The sequence below is a fragment of the Pavona decussata genome, unplaced genomic scaffold (assembly GCF_977016875.1).
Source record: "Pavona decussata unplaced genomic scaffold, jaPavDecu1.1 SCAFFOLD_55, whole genome shotgun sequence".
Classification (NCBI taxonomy): domain Eukaryota; kingdom Metazoa; phylum Cnidaria; class Anthozoa; order Scleractinia; family Agariciidae; genus Pavona; species Pavona decussata.
Genome location: NW_028145477.1, coordinates 504,367 through 518,689, shown reverse-complemented (window position 1 = coordinate 518,689; position 14,323 = coordinate 504,367). Strand labels below are relative to the sequence as shown.

Genomic DNA, 14,323 nt, shown 5'->3' with positions numbered 1-14,323 from the left:
AGACAGGATATCACATTTTTTTTAATTATTGCATATTCCAGGGACAACAAGTCATATATACCGCCAACACAACTGGGTATGTCATGACCCAAGGTGTCGATGGTGTTCCTATGTCCATTCCAGTGCAAGCATCACATTCACAGGCCAACCAACCTCCTATGGTGCTGGTACCTGTACCTGGAAGGATTGAAGGACAGTCTGCGATGGTTCAAGTTGCTCAAACAACAGCAATACCTGGGGCAGTGTCCTTTCCTCAAGAGGCGGTGAAGCCTCCTTCTTACCTATGAGACCTTTATAGGTATAACGATGTAATTACAAAACTGAATGCAAGGCTGGCACTACGGCAAAGGGCAGATTTATTAGTGGCCAATATTTCGACTAATAGAATTAGTCTTCCTCAGGGCCAGAGCCATACTGAAGGAAAATATAGTAACGGCTCCTTGAATTAGAGTTTCAAAAATACGTGGAAAAAAATGATTGGCTAATACATGATATGATATGAAGACAGCGTACTTGTAAATATGAGATAACAAAAATATAGTAACGGCTCCTAAAATTAAAGTTTGAAAAATACATGGAAAAAAATGATTGGCTAATACATGACATGAAGACAGCGTATTTGTAAATATGAGATAACAAAAATATAGAAGTGTATAATCAAGGTTCAGCGTCCGTTTTTCTTGTTAATGCCTTCTGGAGATAACGTTTTCCCTCTATAAAATTAGAAAAGCCTCGCGTGCCTTACGGCGGGAGGCATTGATGGTGGGTTGTAGTTCGAGAGGGATGAGTCGCATGTCCGCAGAAGAGTGACCTGGTAAGTTGAAGTGTGTAGGGACTGCTGCTGTAGAGTTGGCGTGATGTGGGTTGTTTGTCGCTTGTCTGTGTTCTGTGAACCTTCCACGGATTGTGCGTTTGGTCTCCCCTATATACTGTTTTTTACATTTTTTACATTCAATCATATATGTAAGGTTAGTAGAATTACAGGTTATATGTTGTTTTATTTGTCTTGTTTCGCTGGTGTTGCTAAAAGTGTACGAAGTTCTTGCATTGTCATTGTCAATGCTGTAATTATGAACACCTTCATCTAGCTATTACTGACTGGTAAATAAATAAATAAATAAATAAATAAAGAAAGAAAGAAAGAAGGAAAGAAAGAAAGAAAGAATGAAAGAAAGAAAGACAGAGAGAGAGAAAGAAAGAAAGAAAGAAGGAAAGAAAGAAAGAAAGAAAGAAAGAAAGAAAGAAAGAAAGAAAGAAAGAAAGAAAGAAAATAATAAATAAATAAAAAAGAAAGAAAGGAACAAGTAAAGAAATATATAAATAAATTAAAATAATATTTAGTCAGGAAGCTCCTCTCGCCGTGAGGTCCTGAAATAAATAAATTAAAATAAATAAAATTGTTCTTAATCCAAAAGTCAAAAAGACACGTTTAAAGTTCAATAAAATAATATAATACAATAGAACAGCGCCTCAGAGCAAAAGCTCAAGCAGAGACAGCTGCATTAATTACAACAAGTTTGGGTCATGTACTAGAGACATGTTCAAGTACAAGCACATCTGCAGTCGGTGCAGTGGGTCTCAGCCCGGATGCGGCTGCTCCTCTCGTTCCAAGCAAGAGGTTGGTTCGAAACAAAGATAGGGATGAAGGGAACTCTAAATTCACTTCCTTTCGTAGACACAAGTGAGGAACATTAGGTGTCCCTCCCTACCCAATTAGCATAAATAAACTAGATGAAGTATTAAGGGAGCACGCTGATCAGGTTTTTGTTTCCAAGTTGTGCAGTTATTTGAGAACAGGGGTAGATATTGGCTATAATGGTCCCCGTATTGCTAGATTTTCAAATAATTTACCCAGAGCTATAGCACAGTCCGAAGTTGTTACCGAAAGTGTGACCAAGGAAGTTGCCTTAGGGCGGGTAGCTGGTCCCTTTTCTACTCCACCTTTTGCTAACTTGCAAGTATCCCCCTATAGGCTTAGTATCCAAGAAGCATTCCTACTAAGTTTAGAACCATATTTCACCTCTCTTTTCCAAAGTCTGGGGTTACAAGCATCAATTACTCAATCTTTCGGTAGGACCATAGCTTGCAATATATTACTATTGACAATACTATCGAAAGAATTCTCCGCCACGGCAGAGGCTGTTTTCTTGCCAAAACTGATATTGAGTCTGGTTTTCGACTTATTCCACTAAAACCTTCTGATTATGAGCTCTTTGGAATGTTTTGGAATGGCAAGTATTACTATAACAAAGTTCTCTCCTTTTGGGTTACAGAGTGCCCCCTTTCTCTTTAATATGTTGTCAGATGCTGTTGAGTGGATCCTTGTGAATAAGTGCTATATCTCGTTTGTCTGCCACATTCCTGATGAATTTTTTAATTGTTGATCCTGCCTCAGCCTCCCTTCCACACAGAGCTCTGCTTGTCAGCAGAGCTTGTCAAGCATGCTCCTCACATTCAGATATCTTGGTATCCTTGTTGCAAGGCCCAGACACAGTCTTAGAGTTTATGGGCATTATCCTTGATTCAGAAAAGATGCAGGCTATGCTATCCACTTATAAAGTTTAGCGGATCCAAACATCTCTTGCTTCATGTAAGTGCAGGAAATCTAGCACTCTAAAGGAGCTTCAATCACTGCTAGGGACTTTTAATTTGCGTGCAGAGTTATACCCCGAGGTAGACCCTTCTTACAATGTATGGTTGAGCTTACCCGTAAGGTCTCCTAACCCCACCACCATATTAAGTTAAGTGCAGGTTTTTTTCAACAACCTCCTTACTCGGCAGGAATTTATGTATTTATTTCGCGGGAATCCACTTCAAGAACTCGTTGTTTCAACTGCCATTTGACCTTTAGAACTTGTCACATTGATCAATATTCATAGGCTTACTCAACAGTATATTTTTGTTATTCCGAGTACGAGATTTACATATCCTTGTGAGTGACGTAAATACAACTACCTTCTAGTGAGAGCAAATATGGCTGACTCGGTCAAACTCGCCAACATGACGAGGCGTCTTGCCAAAGTACACTTTATTGTTGGTTTTTCATTGATCCTTTTCGGTATCGCAGAAGGTATACTCGGAGGTTTTACTTGGACCAGTTATATGTATTTTGGAGTCTGGATCGGCGCATGGGTGAGTATTATCATTTGAAAATTTGGATCAGTGACTGCGTAAGATAACGCTCGAATTACGCTATTGTTAAAATAAAACAAAGAATCATCAAGAGACGACAGAAACAGGCATTTCTAGTTTTCTCTATGCATGTAAACATCTTCTTTATAGGGATATTGATCTGGTTGTCAACTTTGTTGAGGACAATGTTCTCATAATTTCATCACCGTATTTTAAAATTCCGCTCGAGGAATTAAATATGCTATTAAGTTGTGTGCGTCTACACATCGTTAACTATGCATAAAAGTTGCCCGTCTTGCCACATTTTATGAGATTATTTGATCTACATGTTGAAATCTTCTTGTTTTCAGTATCGATGTTTGTTAAATGATGTTCTGCTAGTGCAGTTTTAAACGAGTGACTGTTGATATCTTCATCCAAGTGATGTTTCTTCGATTCTTTCTCGGAAGTATAATGCACTATCTCTCTTAAATAGCTTCAAATGGTGATCTTGACCTATCGGAAAATTTGATAAAAAAAATTCACAAACACCTAAACTCTCGGTCGACAAGGTTAAAGCGTGCGAAGGAAAGCTTACAATAGACGAATGTTTTAAGAGTCTTAATTCATTTGAGAACAACAAATCGCCAGGTAACGACGGATTGGCTGCTAAATTTTACAAGGCATTTTGGAACGTTGTGAGGGATCTAATGTTGTCTAGTCTTAATTATGCTTACGATCATGGCGAATTACCGAACACACAGAATAATCTATTATAACATTACTAGAGAAAAAAGACAAGGATAAAAGAGACATATCCAACTGGCGACCTATCTCACCCCTCATCAATTTTGATGTTAAAATAGGTTTGAAGGCTATTGCAAAAAGATTGGAATCCGTCCTCCCAAGTAATATCATACATTTTAATCAATGCGCGTATGTCAAAGACAGGACTATTTTTGATGCCGTCAGAACAATTGACGATATCTTGGACTACACTAAAAAATCTAAAATTAATGGAAGAATGATTGTCATAGTTTTTAAAAAAAGCTTTTGATTCGGTGAGTAGGGAATTTTGTTTCGTAGTCTCTCTGCCTTTTGTTTTGGACCGTCATTAACGCAATGGATTCATTCGTTTCATAAAAAAAAAAAAAAAACATTTAAAGCTGTGTTCTTAATAACGGCTTCTCCAATGCATCCTTTGAAATCAAACTAGGCATTAGACAGGGAGACCCGCTTTCACCCTATCTCTTTATTATCCCTTTAGAGATTTTAGCTATCGCAACACGGCGCAATTAGAGCATTCAAGGTATTATAGTGGATGAGGAAGAAATCAAACTAGTGCTTTTTGCTTTTTGCTGCAACTACAGCTTATTTGACGAATGACAAATCCCTTACAGTGTTTCTCGATCTTGTTGAAAATTTCGGAAAATGTTCAGGCCTTATAATCAATCACGAAAAGTCAGAAATGTTGTCTTTAGGCAATGCTGCCTCCCTTTTGTTGAACCACACTATGTTTAAGGGGATAAAGATCAAGAAATATGTGAAGCTCTTAGGGGTACATTTCACTTACGATTACCGCCTTCAGCGAAAGCTAATTTTGACGAATCGATCAAATCCATTAAAGGAAAATTAAATTGTTCATCATCCCAATCAGTTCTTGTATCGCGCCAGTCTGATTTGCTAAGACAAAGAATTTGTAAATGAGGTAAACAAAATATTTTTTTTGAGTTCATTTGGAAAGGTAAAGACAAAGTGAAACGTTTTGCGCTTATTGGTGATATGGAAGATGGCGGACTCAAAGCTCCACATCTAGATTCCATAATTAAGGCTCAGAGAATACTCTGCTGTAGAAAATTGGTGCCTGAGTGATTATCGCAGCGGCTGGAAATCTATTCTTCTACATTTCCTAAAGCCAGTCGATGGTAAATTTGTTTTAAGTTGTAAGTTTGATGTAAAGCTGCTGCCCATTAAGCTTCCAACGTTTTATGAAGAGCTTTAAACATTTCACAATCTTCTGTGGCAACCAATGCATACGAAATCTGACAAACTCGAGACTGCTGATATTGCTAGGATCGGAACAATAAATTTGTCCGCATCAATGGCAAGTCAGTGTACAACAACAAACTAGTAAACAAAGGTATAATTATTAGATTTACAGTCTTCCATTCCGTGTTACTCTGGATACCAAATCGCGCGAGTTTAAATATAAGCTTTTAAATCGATGTATAGCTACAAATGCCTTTCTATGTCAAATCGGTATTTTATCATCACCAGCATGCCCATTTTGTGGAGAAACAGATGAATCCCTCGAACATCTGTTTGTATCTTGCCACTATACTAGGGAGTTCTGGGCGGAGGTTATCAAGGGGTTTAGCGATTTTAAGGTTACTCCAAACCTTCGAGGGGCTACTTTTTGCCGAATGTTTATTTTTCGATCAAATTAAAGTTAATTACTTAAACTTACATTTTCAAAAACAAATTATTTAAAATCTTAAAACACGCGCGAGAACTTTGAGAAAAAAGTATTTTCGTAAAAAAGTTAATAAGTTTTCAAAGTGACTTAATCTCTGTAAGGCGTGGACTCCCCAGCGACCTTTTCGCGGCAACGGCTTCACTACAACTTATTAGCATTTTTTGTTTACACTCGAGTTTGAGTGTTGTGGTTTTGGAAATAGGCAAGTCAATTTCTTATCACTTTGCAGCACAGAAGGTGCTAAGTATCTTGAATCTTCCTAGACCAGTGAGCAATGTTTCGTGGACTGCACATACGAAGGCTCCTGAGAAAGCTGTAAACGAGCTCCTCGAAAGAGAACTCAAAAACGCGATGCTACAACTAAAAAGACACAGGCGTACTTCTTCTGTTCACTGATTCAACTTGAAAAGTGGGAAACTCCTATCCTTTTAATGCTATAAATGTAGTTTAATTGATATTGAAAGCCTTATATATTCTATTTTCAATCTTGTATCATAGAATGTCGATTTGAACTTCATTTTCATTTGAAAAATTCATTTTATTATCTTGCACGCATGGAAATTATGCGTCAGTCATTAACGTGTAACCAAAAGTTTGAAAATTCATATCTTTTGAACTATTGAACGGAAGAAAACCATGCTTTAAAATGTTGTTTAATAAACTATTTGAAAACGTACTACCGAAAGTAGCCACACGTTTAGTTTTTCTTACATCTCCAGTGCGCGTAACGGCCTCTCTGTTGATGCGTGTTACGTGATAATTAAGATGCAAAATGTTCAAAAATCTATAGCTCGGATTTGAATCCTCGTAAAATTCTCGTTCTTGTACCAAAATAAAGCTATTGAAATGTATTATGGGATGCAATGAGATTTTATTATGCGCGTTTGCTTTTTATTAAAAAATATTCGCATAAACTTTCGTTTCCGGTTTTGTTTACAAGTTCACGATTCACGCTGCGCACTTGTACTTTTTACTGATTTCACCTTGAAACCGGTGCAACTCTTATGTTGTTATTGCTGTAAATGTACTTTCATTAAATTTAAAAACCTTAAATATTGTAGTTTCAATATTCTATAAAAGACTGTTCATAAGAACTTCATTTTCAATTGAAAAATGGAAGCGAGTTTTTATCATGTGGAACGCGTATGAAATTATGCGTCACTCATTAACGTGTAACCCGGCAAAACGGTTTAAAAAGTCGTATCTCTCGATATATTCAACAGATAAAAAAAATAAAACCATGCTTTTAAACCTCATTTATTACATCGTCGAGCCTGGTTAAGTGTAGAAGATTGCCTTTGGGGGTTCTAGTATTCTTGCACATCTTGGTTTATAAACCAAAATACGCTCATCAATTCGAAGACTTGCAATGTTACTGAACACAAACAAAACTTACCCGATAGCTTTCATGTCGGCCACTAGTGCCTCCCTATGATGCTGCATTGGCGCTTGCTTGTCGGTTTATCTTCTTTTCTTTTCGTTTCTTTTTTGTTAAACGTTTTTTCCCCTAGGTAATACCGAAAACGTGCTCGCAGAAGCTAACTGGGAAAAACATGACTGAAAAACTATAACTTTCCCGCGAAGCACCATTTTGCTTAGCCTCCCACGCAGACGTTCTTAGTGGTCCTATCGTGGGGCAGGAACGCGTGACGAACCCCTAAGAACGTCTGCGTGGGAGGCAACATTTTGCTTCGTGTGAACGTCAGGGGTTCTACTATGTTATTGGCTGGCGGCTCACAGTGTGAGCCCGGTGTTGACATAATTCTCCAGGAAGGCGTGATATGCTTCTAAATCTTTAGAAGGCGAAAACTCGCAATACGATTTCTGCAAGATGCCTCCTCTTCAAATGAATTAATAGGGTATGTAGAATTGACGAAATCTCGTGAAATTTGGCCCGAAAGTTAACTGAACAACGAGGAACAAAAGGGTGTCGGCATTTTTCTTTAAATCAAATACTTCCCTCCTGGCGGCCTCGGAAAGCAACACGTTTGCAAATTCTCCTTTACTAGAACTTGACAGATATATTAAAAGAAAACCAATAGGAATATGGGGAAATGCTCACACCCTTTGAGAGATTGAGGATTTGTGATTAACACTGTGCAGCTACATTTCGTCAGAGATCACGTTTGATACCCGATTAATTCGACGGAATGGCGCTCTGTCATTTTACTGTTTACCGGCTTCCTTCGCCTTAGCAGAGGAATAACCAAAATAGCTTATAATTTTGTCGAATTCTGCATTAAATAAGCTTTTTATCGATATATAGATTGTGGTGGTTTCCTAAAAAACAACGCGCGTACGAATTTTTTCGGGAAGGCACCCGCGAAGGTTTGGAGTAACCTTAATATAATTTAAATCAGTAGTCAGATAAAAACATAATGATTGTTATCTTAGACTGTGAAGATTATTTTCTGTAAATCATATTTTTTTAATAGCAAAAAGGCACACATATAATTTGTAGAATTATCGATACCAGACGTAGCTTTAGAATACTTATTCCAAGGGTGAAAGTAGTTTATCAGCTCGAAACTAAAATCGCTAAATCACGAGAGAAATCACGAGATAACTTAGCTATTAATTTAAATAAATAGGGCAAGTCAACAGCAAACACCACGATTGATATTTGGTGCTCATAAAAAAGAAACAAATAATAATGATAGTCATAATATTAAAGCGTCGTAGCTCCCTAATTACTGTCCTTTGTAGAAGTGTGTGTGTTCTGTACTAGTGATTGCTTTCGTTTGTGAATCTGTAACTAAATAAAATGGAATAAATACTATTAAAATACAAAAAATACAAATCCATTAGATAGCAGATAGCACGATTGTAAGAGTGTGTGTGCATGACCTTGAATTGATTAGAAAAATATAAGTAACTTAAAGAGAGAAAGCATGTTTATGAAAGTGTTTTGTTGCAGATGTGCATCACAGGACGTCTGGGCATTCCTGCGAGTACCAGAGAAATATCTCGTTCCCGTAATATATTTGTAAGTTAATATTTGACAATTATTCAACGATGTTGAGCAAAATATCGTGATTTGTCAGTGGAGAGCACATCAATTATTTGCCAAAGCCGAAGGTTGAGGCAGATAATTGACCTGGCAGACATTTACAAATCACGTGATTCCAATATACGTACCGGGTCGTGAACTACGTTTATCATGTTTCCAAGGTTAAATGCCCATCCACTTCCTTCCACCCTTCCTTCTTTCCTCCCTCTATCTCTCCTTCCTCTCCTTCCTCTTCTTCCTTCCCTCCTCAATACCTTCTATCCTTCCTCCCTACCTCATTTCTCTCCTTCTTCTTCTTCCTTCCGTCCTTCTTTCCTTCCTTCCTTACTTTCTTCCCTCTTCCCTCCCTTCTTCCTCTCCTTCCTCTTCTTCCTTCCCTCCTACTTTTCTTCCTCCCTCCTTCCTCTTTTTCCTTCCTTCCTTCCTTCCTTCCTTCCTTCCTTCCTTCCTTCCCTCCCTCCCTCCTTCCTTCCTTCCTTCCTTCCTTACGTCTTTTCTTCTTTCCTTCCTTCCTTCCTCCTTTCTCTTCCTCCCTCCTTCCTTCTTTACTCCCACCATCCTTCTTCTCCTTCCTGTCCTTCCTTCCTTTCTCCCTCTCTTCCTCCCTCTCTCCTTCCCTCCTTCCTCTCCTTCTTCTTCGGTCCTTCCTACCTTCCTTCTTCCTTCCTTCCTCCATCCTTCCTCTCCTTCATCTTCTTCCTTCCTTCCTTCCTTCCTTCCTTCCTTCCTTCCTTCCTTCCTTCCTTCCTTCCTTCCTCGCTTTTAAGATTCATTAAGTTGTTGATGAACCTAATATTCTGTTTTAAGCCTTACGCTGATAACCGTCGTGGGAAAATTGTGATCAAATATTGTATGCTTCAATAAATAAGCCACTCTGGGAAGAAATTAATGGCTTGCTTTCGCTAATCTTTCAGGTAGGTGTCTTTATGGGTTTTTCCATCACATCTGCTGTGTTAGGAGCAGTAATCATCTCAAATTACAGTTTGAACATTTTTTATATCACAAGGGAAGATATTTTTTACCCACAACTGGCTATGCACATCTGCGTTTTGCTCCTTGGTATCATAGAGTTTATCATTGGAATCTGGGCTCCAATATGCTGTTGTTTGATGTTACCTTGCTCGGGTGGATGTTGCTGTAAAGCAGTTCCCCAGCACCAGGTAAGAATTTCGGAACGGGGGTTGGGGGGGGGGGGGGGGGAGTGGGGCGTTAGGGGACTCGCTTGTAAAAAGTACGGGAATGCTCGTTTACTCTCTTAGTGTGTTCAGGACTGAGTGCTGATATTGTCAGCCACCAAATTATCTCTGGTTAGCCGAAGCAAAGAATTATTTCCACGTGGTCATTTCATTGAGCGCGAAAGTTCTCTTTTAGGGTTTGAGTAAAGTTTAAGCCACGCCCAGATTAGTATCCTTTACATGTTTGTCTTAAGGATTTGACTGTAGGGGGTCTTCCCTACTTTTCACAAGGGAGTCCCCTTGAGTCATACTCAAGAGGAACACCGACGTTATCATTTCTCACCTTTTTCTCTCGTCTAAAATCTCTTGATGGATTAAGCGCAAGAAAGTCCCTCTCTCATACCCAAGGATCCAGAGGACTTCTATTTGATCGTATAAGAAACTGTTCTTTTCGAATGCCTCACCTTATTGATCGAAACCCTTTATTCACTACCGTCTCACACGTTCTTCGGCTTGTCAATACCACGGGCGAAGTGAGGGTGTTCTCAGAAGTTTGTGAAGCTCGCCTAAGCGTAAAGTATCCACAAAGCTTCCCTTTCAGGCCGAACAAAGCTTGTGTTACTTTTATTTTCTTAAATGTTTGCACATTCCAGGGACAACAAGTCATATATACCGCCAACACAGCTGAGTATGTCATGACCCTAGGCGTCGATGGTGTTCCTGTGGTCACTCCAGTTGGTGGCAGTATGGTTCCACTGCAAGCATCATATGCACAGGCATCCCAGCCTCATACGGTGCTGGCACCTGTATCTGGAGGGATTGAAGGACAGTCTGCAATGGTTCAAGTTGTTCCAACAACAGCAATGCCTGGAACAATGTTCGTTCCTCAAGTTCTTCAGTCTCCTCCATCTGTCTGGATTTAAAAGAACATACCCTCAGAAATCTATAATTTTTTAAGCTTTTCTTAACATATAACTTTGTTTTTTTTTTTTGCATTTCCCATCGAATTTCCGGACATTTTTTTGGTTTCCTGAAGCAAAGTTTTCCTGAGGACGTCATTAAGGCTAGTGAGGGAAGAAGTCTTACAAGTGAAGCGTCCTGCCTCGTCTAATATGCTCCCTATCTAGTTCCCTTTTGAGCTAATCGGGTAATTTTTAGTTAACTCTTGAATAGTGCAGGGACCACTTGTACCAACAGCAGCAAAGTGTCGCCGGATCTTTGTGTAGATGAGGATCAGCAATGTTGAATAAAACGTAAAATTAAATGCAAGGCTGATCGGACAGCTAAAATAATTTTATTGCCCAATATTTCGGTTAGATAATACTAACCTTCTTCAGGGGCTACAAAAAGCTAAGTAAAAATTGGAAATAAACGGTTACAATATTTAAAGACGCTACAAATGAAACGTTGAGATGTGATTGGTTGATAAACAAAGAAAGCTGAAACGTGTACAGTAGATACATTAAGTTTCATCGCATCTGTTCATTCCATAGGGTTCAAGAGTCTTGCCCTTGGAAATTAGAAATGCTTCCCTAGCTTTCCGAATGCCGTCTCTGTTGGAGTTAATGAGTTCTAGGGGAATGAGTTCTATGTTGTTCATTGAATGGCCAGGAAGAGTGAAGTGATCTAAAACGGCGGTAGGTTGATCATTGTGACGTTGTTGAAGGGCTTTTTCGATTTCGCCAAATCTGTCGCTTAGATGTCGTTTAGTCTTTCAAATGTTTTGTACCTTGCATCTGGAGCACTGTATCATGTATATGAGATTTGAAGATGAGCACGTGATGTGATGTCGCATGGATCTGTGTCCGTTTGTAGAGACAAAGGTGTAAAATGTGGTTCCCTCCGCAATAAAGGGACACGTTTTGCACCTATTTCTGTTACAACGGAAAGCTCCCGGTGTCTTGGGGGGGGGGGGGGGTGGTCAGCAGTGTTTTATTTATTATTATTTTTCATTTTATTTATTTATTTATTTATTTATTTATTTATTTATTTATTTATTTATTTATTTAAGCCTTCAGCTGGACGGACGATGATGATCCCTTCTCTTAAAAGATATTACAGATTACAAAGCCTACCATGCTTCAAACGGAAATGATTGGGAAACTGTTGAAAGGAAATATGAAGACATTATTGAAAGGTTTCTCGAAAGATATCCTTCCGAGATTTACGGATAATTGTAGTAACAGCCATTTGGAGGAAGGTCAGCTGCCTTAAGGCCGATAAACAAGGACTATTTGGCCCCTCATCTTCTTCTAGGCTTAAGTATGATAAACTCAACTAATACCCAAGCTTAATTGCTTTTCTAGTACAAAAAGGAACCGGTCCCGGGGCCCGTTTCTAGAAAGACCCGTAACTTATCGGGCCCGATAAGAGTCTTTGGTGATAAATGTTTCTTAACAGAAGTCAATTTTTGTAAGCTTTGAATACTAAACTTTAAGACCTAATAATTCTATGACAACTTTGGCCAAGTACCATGTTTGTAATCACTGTGTAATGGGCGAAAAAACATTTCAAAATATACTTATCGGGCCTGATAAGTTTCCGGGACTTTCGAGAAACGGGCCCTATGGGTGAGTTACATAAAATTTTAAGTCGGGCGTATCTGCTTACGCCAGACCTTCAGCTCAGTCACATTCAGCATTTTAATGTCTGACGATAGCATTTACCCCCGCCGTTAAGTTTTATGCAACTCGTCCCAGTTATTTACACGGTGACAGATCCGTTTGGGACCGAAATGGTTTCAAAACTGGACCTGCAGGTCCGGTATGAACAAAAGGCCTATCCGTCACGATTTTTAGATCGAAACCATTTGGAACTGGTCCCGTGTGAACATAGCCTAAGCAAGAACATGCAAATTTGTATTCCCTGCAATAAGGTTCATGAACGTCGCGCGAATGTCATTCGTCTATAAATTTAACATTTTCTTGTAAACAGGAAGAAGAAAAAACAGGCCAAAAATGTCAGTTATATTCTAAGAAGAAAAAATATGTCTTTGAAAAGGTTTAAACTTTACAACATCATCAAGAGCAGAACTTTGAATATTACTTTGACACAGTGTTTTAATTTTAAATAAAGCTAAAGCTATGAAACGGGCTATGTGGTCCTTCCTGCTACCAACAAAAATGATTGTCAAGATTATTGACAACAACTTTCTTTGGTAATCTGCACAGTGGGTAGTTGACTATACCTTTTTCATTTATGTAACGGTATTGTAATGAAGTCTTATTCTATAAGCCCTGTGTTTTCCCCATAAGCTTCCTCACCATTTTCTCATTAGTTTTTCTCTTCATTTAGTATTTTTTGTAACTTGTGTGGGGTGAATTAAATATAATCAATCAATCAATCAATCAATCAATCAATCAATCAATCAATCAATCAATCAATCAATCAATCAATCAATCAATCAATCAATCAATCAATCAATCAATCAATCAATCAATCAATCAATCAATCAATCAATCAATCAACCAATCAATCAATCAATCAATCAATCAATCAACTTAATCATTTGTCGTCATCAGTAGTTTGCAAAATTTCGTCTCTCTTCATTGATTTGTAATCTACTTTATTAACTGACATCACAACAGTTCATTTTTTCACATCCTATCGAGATCATTTTTCCTCTAGGGAAGTGTGTTCACTTCTATCTCTTCAATTCTACTGGCATAACACGAATGACCAGTTCCCAGTTGACTTGATAGCTCAGTTGGTTGAGCACTGCACCGTGCACAGAGGTCATGGGTTGAAATCCCGTTCAAGGCTCTTTTCGCAGCTGCCCGCCAACGCTAGGTACAGAGTTATATTTCAAGCGATTATGGGGTAAATTGAGTGGATCGTAGAACAGTCACAGCCTTTGAGAAAATTTTAACGACATTTTTTATTTTGCCGGCATCACCTTTAAGAACTCGTTGTTTCAACAGCCAGTTGACCATTGGAACTTGTCACATTGATCAATATTCATAGGCTTACTTTCAACCGTATATTTTTGTTATTTACCTTTCCTTGTCAGTGACGTAAATAGAACTTCCTTGTCAGTGAGAGCAAATATGGCTGACTCGGTCAAACTCGCCAACATGGTGAGGGTTCTTGCCATAGTACACATCATTGTTGGCATTTTATTGATATTTTTCGGTATCGCAGATCGTTTGTTCCAGTATAGTAAATCTTGGACCGGTTCTGTGTATTTTGGAGTCTGGATCGGCGTATGGGTGAGTATTAACATTTGTAAATACGTGATCAGTGACTGCGTGAAATACACTCTGTTTTTTTATAAGAACGTCTAATTTTGGAGCTGAGGCTGAACGTTCTTATACTTTTTTTGCGATTTGTGGCTGATTTCGTTCTTAAGATGTTCTTAAATTACATATGCACTACATGTATTTCAGTTAACTCAATGCGGACGTGACCAGAAAACATATCAATGATTATGACAAACTGAGATGTGCGTCACCATTTAATGTTATACAAAACATGCTGCCCTTACGTATTTTGGTTAATTTACATTTGTTACCTCGATTTTATATGCAGATCAGCAAAATAAAAACGTTCCTA

General features: G+C 38.5%; 2 protein-coding genes and 1 long non-coding RNA gene across 3 annotated transcripts in view; 2 read left to right on the top strand and 1 right to left on the bottom strand.

Annotated features, from left to right (window-relative positions):
• LOC146480127 (uncharacterized) overlaps positions 1–12,864 on the top strand; it is a 26,562-nt gene extending 13,698 nt beyond the window's left edge. The window contains exons 4-7 of the mRNA XM_085109995.1: positions 8,505–8,573; positions 9,512–9,757; positions 10,426–11,409; positions 11,784–12,864. Coding sequence (XP_084966121.1) covers positions 8,505–8,573; positions 9,512–9,757; positions 10,426–10,695 — 585 coding nt within the window. The 3' untranslated portion in view covers positions 10,696–11,409; positions 11,784–12,864. The remainder of the gene's footprint in view (positions 1–8,504; positions 8,574–9,511; positions 9,758–10,425; positions 11,410–11,783) is intronic.
• LOC146480124 (uncharacterized) overlaps positions 154–14,323 on the bottom strand; it is a 27,960-nt gene continuing 13,790 nt past the window's right edge. Inside the window, exon 3 of the long non-coding RNA XR_014864781.1 lies at positions 154–270. This is a non-coding gene — a long non-coding RNA (uncharacterized LOC146480124). The remainder of the gene's footprint in view (positions 271–14,323) is intronic.
• Positions 13,809–14,323, top strand: part of LOC146480125 (uncharacterized) — a 12,872-nt gene continuing 12,357 nt past the window's right edge. Inside the window, exon 1 of the mRNA XM_085110005.1 lies at positions 13,809–13,980. Within this exon, the coding sequence (XP_084966131.1) occupies positions 13,819–13,980 (162 nt within the window). The 5' untranslated portion in view covers positions 13,809–13,818. The remainder of the gene's footprint in view (positions 13,981–14,323) is intronic.